This window comes from Pteropus vampyrus, unplaced genomic scaffold, assembly GCF_000151845.1.
Source record: "Pteropus vampyrus isolate Shadow unplaced genomic scaffold, Pvam_2.0 Scaffold348, whole genome shotgun sequence".
Taxonomy (NCBI): Eukaryota; Metazoa; Chordata; class Mammalia; order Chiroptera; family Pteropodidae; genus Pteropus; species Pteropus vampyrus.
In genome coordinates, this window is record NW_011889129.1 from 2,002,214 (window position 1) to 2,010,449 (window position 8,236).

An 8,236-nucleotide genomic window follows, 5' to 3' on the forward strand; every position below is an offset into this window, starting at 1 on the left:
AGAGAGAAACCCGCTCAGTTCCGAAAAGTGAAAGCAGCCTACGTCCTTTGCCCCAGCCCCCTCGTGGTGCAGGAACCCCGGAGAGTCCTTGGGAGATTGATGTCTCTGCCCCCAGCCCAGTTAGGGGCCCAGAATTTGTGAATATCACCAGGTATTCATCCCAGCTCTCAAAAGGTTCCAGGCCAACATCTCCCTGTGCCCGTGTGCGCAATTCAGCCTGTCCTTGGTGCCTTCGGCCTCATTTTTATCCCTCCCGCAAGGGTGAGGCCCTTCTGCGGAACCGAAACTCGGGAGCCCTTAGCCTCCACCCCGCTGTCGGGCTGACCTATACCTGCCGCACACCGGACCAGGGAGCCCGGTACCAGGGAGCGCAGGAAGAATGTCCTTGGGTCCCGGGTGGGATGCACGAACCGTAGGGCAAGTCCTTCTCCACCCTTTGCCCCACACAAATTAATTTTTCACTCGTGGCGTCCCCAACGTACGCACTCATTTGTGCCCAGCAGTGCACGCCTCACTTTTTACCCGGACCTGGCGAAGACCGCTTCTCTCCCTACCCCCAACCCCATTTGGAGGCTACTGCGTGTTTGTGAGCGAGAAGCGCCTCCTCCTCCTACTTCCCCTCACCCCTCATTCTCACGCCTGCCCTGAAACTCCTCCAAATCTCTAAGGCCCGTGCAGCCGGCGACGAGCAGTGGGGAGACACCGAGTCTGCCGCGGCTTCCCTGAATAGGGCCCTCTCAATCAGACACGGTCACCGCCGCTTCTAGTAAAATGGCAAAGACTTTATTTATCGGAGAAAGAGGCCTTGGGTACAGTCCGGGGAGGAGAAGGCAGGGCAGGAGCAGGAAGGGGGTACGCGGGACTCACCCTCATTTGGCCACCCTTGTCTGGCCAGGTCGAGCTAGGAGCAGGGCGTTGGAGACTGACAGCAAGACAAACCCAGAGCTGTGAAGGAGGTGGGGTGAGGGCTTAGGTTGGCCTCCTCTCAGTCTCTGTCACATGCAAAAAAATTCTAAAAAGAGTAAAAAATAATTCTAGGGCTTTGGGTTCCTTTTTCGTTGGTTGGTTGGTTGGTTGGTTGGATTCCCCCCTGCTTTGTCTCTAAGGCTGGAACCCCAGCAGTTAGTCCAAGGAAACCGAGAGAGGGTGGGGAGATACCTTAAAAATAGCGTTACTGAGCATTGGGAGGCAGAAATGCTATCGAAAACAGACTTCTTTTGCGAAGGGGAAAAAAAGATCGATTTGGAACTTGTAAGTCAGGACCCAGTTGCCCACCTCAGCCCCTTCCCACGCGGGGGGGAAAAAAGGCAGAAGGAAATAAAAGAAGTCAACTGCAATAGGCCTAAAGAGGTGAGGAGGGAGAGGGCCGGTGCATTCGCCACATGCAGAGAAAAATCAAAACAGTAGGGGCGGCCCCCTCCTTCAGACCGCGGGATTCAGTGTTCAGTTACCCTAGATTCTGCCTCGCCCTCAGCAAACCCGGAAGCTTAAGAGCTTTGAAAACATGAAAATCTCCGAGATTTAAAAAAAAAAGTCAGCCTGCGGTGGTAAGAACCCGCTATATAGGTTTAAATATTTATACAGAAGCCCTACAGAACTGCACGGAAAGGGCTCCCGGGGCGGCGGAGGCCGCGCGCAGCGGTCGGCCGGCCGGCCAGCCCGGGTTTATTGCTTCGAGAGGGAAGAGGCGGCTGCTGGGAGCCGAGTCCGGGCCAGGGACAGGGGAGAAGGCGGGAGTTGTAGAGGAGGTCCCAGCTCCCCTCGGCGGTCCGGTCCGGGAGGTGGCGGGCCTATGGGCTCCAGGAACCCTGGGCGGCGGAAGATACCAGGCGCCGCTCAATCGTCCACGTCGATCTCTTCGTCTTCCTCATCCTCCGAGCAGTCCTGGCTGCTGGCTGGCTGGTCCGTGAGTGGGGAGGCGGGTGAGAGCTGCAGGGGCCCGGCGCCCGGAGCCTGCGGGGCGCCTGGGGGGAGTGCCGGAGAGCCAGGCCTCGACTTGGCCCTGCCACAGCCGCCGCCGCCCGCGGCCTCCGAGTTCTGCTCCAGTTCGGCCAGCGCTACGATGTCCATCTGCCCGCTGGGGCCCAGTTTCTTGGCGGACTCCACATCGGCCTTCATCTCCTCCAGGTCCCGCTTGAGCTTGGCTCGCCGATTCTGAAACCAGGTGATGACCTGAGCATTGGTGAGGCCCAGCTGCTGCGCGATTTGGTCGCGATCGGCAGGGGACAGGTACTTCTGGTAGAGGAAGCGCTTCTCCAACTCGTAGATCTGGTGGTTGGTGAAGGCCGTGCGCGACTTTCGCCTCTTTTTGGGGGTCTGCCGCTGCCCGAAGATGGTCATCCCATCTCGGCCTGCGAGGAAACCATAGTATAGGCTTGCACCAGGGGAAAAGAGACTACCCCGGCTCCCGCTCATGCCACCCAGGCCCATCCAGCCTGCAGCCTGCCGCTGTTCCCTCCTCAGATTTGATTTGGCTTGCCCGACTAAGGCAAGCCTTAGTTATAGAAACTCCCTACCTCAGTCTCTGGTCTACCAAAAGTCCCTAGGAAAAATTGTTTTGATTTCTGCCATCCCATCCCCGTAAGAGTCGTTTTGAAAAATTCGAGGTTGCTGGAGGAGGAGAGAGCCAGTCAGGGACACCCTGACTAAGATGTCAGTGTTGGTATTCCACCTCTTCCCAACCACCCCAACTCTTACTCAAAAGTTCTCAGCAAAGGACTCTCCATTTCCTACCCCAGGAACAGGGCTAAGAGTGGCCAAGCCACTGAGAACGGGAGGGAGCCAGACAGGACAGACAGACTGCAGAGAGCTTGGGTTCCCGCCACCCCTCCCCACTCTGGCCTATCCAAAGGTCCCCAGGAAATAGGGTTTGGGTCCTGTCCCACCCATCTCCACTCCCAGCGGCAGCGGCTTGAGCTGGAGGGCCCTGACTGCCGGCACGGGAGGAAGCGAGCAGAGGCACAGGGTACGACGAAGTGCATTGGGCACCGGAAGCAGGGCTCTGGGGGCTGGGTGCAGGGGAACCCAGCGGCAGCACCTACCTTCGGCTGCCTGCAGGACGCTGACCTCCAGCCCCTTAAAGGTCTTGCTGGCGAGCTCCTCCAGCGCACACAGTGGCGAGGTCTGCGAGAGCAGCGCGCGGCCCGCCAGGGGCAAGCCGCCCGGCGCGTGCTTGTCAGCGGCCGCCAGCAGGTGCGCCGCCCCGCACAGCGAGTAACTTCTTCTCACAGACGGCTTGTTGAGGATGTCCTCGATGCTGAACGGCGTCAGCGGCTTGTTGGAGTTGGCGGGCGGCGGCAGGTGGTCCAGCGGGCTGCGCCGCCGCTCCTCCCCCGGCGCCGCCTTGCCGTCCTCCTTGGAAGTCATCTCGGCCTTGTTTGGGGGCCGGGCCGGGGCGGCTCGGGCCGCGGGAACCCAGCCCGCGGGCACCTTTGGGCGCCGGGCGGCCTGGGCGGGCGGCAGCGGAGGGTGGGAAGGAGGCCGCGCTCTGCAGGGCGCGGGCCGAGCGCCGGCCGGGCGCGGAGCCGATTAGCGCAGCGGCAGAGGCAAGCACAGCCGCACGGGGCTCCGGGAGGAGGGCGCTGACGCGGGCGCTGCCGCCGCCGGGGCTTCCAGCAATCCGGGGCCCGAGCCGGGGCGCGCCGCGCGGGGCTCCAGTTTCGCCAGCCCCGGTGCTATTTAAAGGTGTCAGGTGGCTCCGCGGCGGCTCCTGGCCCTGGGTCCTGGCGGCGGCAGTTGGAAGAGCCGAGGCGAGGGCGCCGATCCCGTACTACGAGGGGAGGCGGAGAGATGGGGCAATTGACTATTGCTAACAAGTTAGCCTTGATCGAGGAGTAATCAATTATCTGCAGCGGCACTTTCTCTCTCTCTCTCTCTCTCTCTCTCCTTTCCCTGTCTTTCTCCTCTCTCTTCTCTGTTCTCTCCCTCCCTCCCTCCCTCCCTCTCTACCTCCTTCTATCTTCTCTCTTCTGCTCCCCCCGTCTCCTTCTCTCCCTCTCCCTCGCCCTCTCTTTTACTCTCTGTCTGTCCAATACAAGCGGCTCTAAGTTGGGAAGCTCATTAATTAGCGGGCCGGGGGTAGGAGGAGCCGGCTGGAATTAGCCTGCCTAATGCGCCTGTCAGTCCGGGCGCTGTGCCGCGCTCGGCCCGAGCTGTTTGTAAATTACATTAGCGGAGCCTTTATTGCACCCGAACCTTCGACAACTGAGAAGCCGCCGCCCCCACCCCAAACTGAGAACCGCGCTCCCCGCACACCCACCTCCCACTGGCCTGGCTGAGATGGCAGCGCTGGCCCGGAGGTCTCAGGCTCTCCGACCCGGGATTTGGCGCCCTATAAGGGCGGCGAGAGCCGAGCCTGGGAGGTATGCGGCCACCGCGCGCGCCAGGTAAGACCAGGAGCTTGGATGGGTTCCGCCACCGCCTATTGCGGACTTTGCCGAGCTGTTATCAAGGACCCAGCGCCCCTACCCCTAGACTCTCTCGCCTCTCACCCGCGGCCTCGGGCCACGCGCCTGGGAAAGAGGGAATTAAGAGATCTGAACGGGCTCTACAGCCCTGGTTGAAGCGACACGGGACATGGGGGTGGGGGACCCCGGGGGTTGGGGGAGGGGGCCAGTCATAGCACTCAGCCTTCCCTAGACAAGAGGCAGAGCGGGGAGTTGGTGGTGGCTCTAGGCAACTCTCCTCCGGCCTGGGCCCAAAGGAACAGCCTTACCTCTTCCAGCAATCTTGCACACTTACCCCAGGCTGAGGCTCTAGAGGCTGGCTGGGGCCAGCGCCCGCCTGGTGACCGGCGTCCCACCGGCAGCCGGGCTGGGGGCCGGGGCTAACGGGGTCGGCTCAGGGCCTCCCCGCTGCGCTTTGCCGGGCCCCGGCCGGGGCCCCGCTGCCGGCCCCGCCCAGCCCAACGCTGGGCTTGAGTGTACCGCCCGGCCGACTCCAGCTGTTCCGGATGCGGGGCGGGGGCTGGGAGGGGGTCGGGGGTAGCTGGGACTGCGCTCTTAGGAACCCTCAGAGAGGCCGGGTTCGAGTGAAACTAGGGGCTGGTAACTCTGCGGCGGGACTCTATATCAGGCAAGCATTTGTGTGCATCGGTATTTGAATGTGTTTACGTTTTTGAATATGTATATTTGCGTGTGGTTCTTCATGTGTATATTTGTGTAAAGAGATGTGAACCTGTGAGTATTTAGGCCTGTTTGAACCCTTATATACTATGTCTTTCATTTCCCTGAGGCACCCAAGGGGGCTGTGCCCCTAGGTTCTTTTCTTTCTTGCTTCTCTCATCTGGTTTGTGTGGGGCCACTGGCTTCACCACCGTAAATTTCTATTTCCGCCCCCAGAGAAAGAAGGAGAGGAAAAGAGGTTAGAACCAAGGGAGGGAAAACTGTTTCCTTCTCCACACACAGCCCCAGCCCTTTCCCTGGCTTTGTTTGTAAACTCCTGGGCAGGCAGTGCCATTCTGCAGCCCTGCCTGATCTAGAGAAGGGCCAAGAGAGGACAGTGCCGAGGACCATGGCCCAGTCCAGAGGTTAGGATGGAAAAAATAGTACATCTTGGGCTTCTTGCTCCCCATACCTGCCCTAGAGAGGGAGCAAGGCAAGCTGGGCTGTGGAGCAGGGGACAGTTCTCTCTCTGGATGCCTCCAGCACAAGGATCTCGGTGCATCACAGAATGGTTGCTCTATCTCGTTTCTAGTTATTTGTTTGGAACATGGCTTGCAGCTGTCCAAAGTAAGAGGGACAGTGTAGGAAGAAAGGATTCTCATTTGGGACACTAGTGCCTGATCCAGGCTCACATGGAGTGTGGAGAAGAGCTACTTACTCTCTTCCCCACCTTTGTCCTGCATTTTGCAGGGAGGACAAGTGCTCAGGGATAGGAATCGTGAGAATGCTATTCTCAGTTCCCCCAGAGCTGCAGAACTATCCCTAAGGCAGGCCTATCTCTGGTGTATCAGTGCTGCTCTGGGAGCCACAAGGTGATGGATGCTAGGCCTAGCAACTGTGGAGTCGGAGTAGAGAGATGATGCAGAGGGACGTGAGGGAGAAGGCACCAGGGAGTGGGATCTTGCTGGCTTGGAAGCTATGGGACCGATAGGGATGTGCCCTCTCTTCTCATTTCCTGCTCTTAAAATCCAGCCCTTTCCTGCCATAACCCTCAAAGCCCTGACCTGGAATCTCAGGCAAGCTACACCTCCATGCTGGCAGAGTAGGCCTCTCCAAATCAGGGAATGGGGACTTTTGGGTCACTGTCCTGAGAGGGGCTTCCTACCATTCCCCATGCCCTTCCTCCTGTCCTTGTTTTCATACCTGATATTGGCCTGAAGGACAGGATCTTAAGGACAACTCTGCTGTTGCCCATCTCCTAGTCTCTCAAGACCAGCAAAGTTTAGGGTTACTATGAGGTTGCCAGGAAGATGAGGAATGTAATTGGGGTGCAGAGGGGCAGGAGCATAGAATTCTTCCACTGGGGCCCTGTTTCCCAGGACCTTTAGTCTGCAGCCACATCATCTCAAAGTGGACAAGACATTCCACAATCATATACTATATTACCTCTTCCACCTACTGTTGCCAAGCCTCTTTTTCCCTTCTTGGCCAGCAGTACCTGCAGCTCAACCCCTAGGCTTTGTTTTTTGGGGCCTAATTTGTTGAACTTCCAGACACTTGGTGGTGACATGCACCGTTTTGTTGTTTAAGGTCCCATCTCTCCATCACCTCATCCAGACCATCTTCAAAGATCAGCCCAATTCCCCCCATGGACCTTTACTGTACGCCACAGTTTCTCCCTACTCCAGACCCCAGTATGTGGGTGGCTGGGATCATCTGAATTCCTGGGAGCTGCCAGTACCCCTCCTGCAAAGCAAGGAGCTGTGTTTTGGTTTTTTGATCGGACTTGCTCCTTCTCCTGCCAGGCAAACGGAGAGGTCTTGAGGGCAAGGACCCTGATCTGAGGATTCCATCCACACTCACAGGCCAGGCAAACACCTGGCACCCTTCGTGTATTGTTTGAATGAGTTTTTATTCAGCAACTAAAGCACAAGCGATTGTGTATTGTGGAGGGGAAAGACTTGGGCCTTGACTGTTCCCTCTCAGAAGAGTGTTGGAGATTGTGAAAATTGGAAGGAGGAGTAACTCAGGTGCAGTGGGATGGAGGTTGGTGGAAAGGAACCCTGCCAGTTTCTCCTGAGGATCTAACCTCGTGCCCAATCCCTTTCCTGGGATCCCAACCCCTTCCTGGGTTGGGAAGACACTGTGGGGTCCCCAATCCCTAGTCAGCTGAGCCAGAATCATCTCCTCTGGGGTTGGAAGTAACTTGCTCCTTGAGTCTGCTCCACAGAGGGAATGCCTGTCTACAGAGCCTGGTCTATACAGTATCGTGACTCCTGAATTTGTGCTTGCTGCCTGTACCACCAGGATCCAGGTTTATTCCATCTCCAGTGGAAGGGGAAAGGATTATTCTGCCAAAAGTCTGCTTTCCCCACAGTTTAGTGAATATTCCAGACAAAGAGGAAGGAAAGAACATTGCATGAATTGCCAGGATAAGGAGACCCTGTACACCCAAACAAAATGAGTTATTCTTTAGAATAAGAGAATAATTCAAGTCAACTCCCAAAGCTTTGCTCCGCAGACTTTAATCCAGATTGTTTTGGTAGTCCCATTCATTTTCAGATTATTTGCATACACCAGTGTTGGCCCTCAGGCCAGTGCTTCCCTCAGAAAAAAGGTTCTGACACTGCTGGAAATGAGTTAACTTGACCACCTATTGGGATCATTTTTGTCCCCCAGGCACTTGCTACTCTAACTCCCCTTGTGGAATTCAGAAAGTGTTTCTTCTGCTATAGAAGTAGACTCCGATAGATTACCTCCTGCCACCCCAGCTGAACTGGGACTGCCCACTTGGTTTTTATATTCTGCCCTAGGCCACCATCTGCAGTAACAACAACAATAACCATGACAATAAACACAATAAGCCCTTACTGAGTATGCTTGACTTCAGGCTAAGAGTTTTATTCATTTCATATACTACAACCCTACAAGATAGCTACTGCTACTACTCCAATTTTACATATAAGGAATATGAAGCCCAGAGAAGTTAAGTATCCCATCCAAAGTCACACAGCCTGTTTGGAGTCATTAGGATTTGAAGACTATTTTTTTCTGACTTAAGTCTTAATCACAGAACCAGGGGGTTCTTAACCAGAAGCCCCCAAAGACTCTCTGAATGGGTTTCAGGAGCTCTG

The 8,236-nt window shown here is 56.7% G+C and overlaps 1 protein-coding gene across 1 annotated transcript; it reads right to left on the reverse strand.

Moving 5' to 3' along the window:
* Positions 1-1,545: 1,545 nt before the first annotated feature.
* Positions 1,546-3,520, reverse strand: LBX1 (ladybird homeobox 1). The gene is made up of 2 exons (XM_011378869.1): positions 3,042-3,520; positions 1,546-2,351 (listed from the first exon to the last, which is right to left on the reverse strand). Exons 1-2 carry the CDS (start codon positions 3,364-3,366, stop codon positions 1,837-1,839), a joined length of 840 nt encoding a protein of 279 aa, XP_011377171.1. The 5' UTR covers positions 3,367-3,520; the 3' UTR covers positions 1,546-1,836.
* Positions 3,521-8,236: the final 4,716 nt, after the last annotated feature.

Excerpts from the sequence above, each read along its gene's own strand:
- LBX1 (XM_011378869.1), bottom strand. The coding sequence starts at position 3,366 with ATGACTTCCAAGGAGGACGGCAAGGCGGCGCCGGGGGAGGAGCGGCGG. Across the intron at positions 2,352-3,041 it reads CGTCCTGCAGGCAGCCGAAG|GCCGAGATGGGATGACCATC; the intron begins GTAGGTGCTGCC and ends GTTTCCTCGCAG.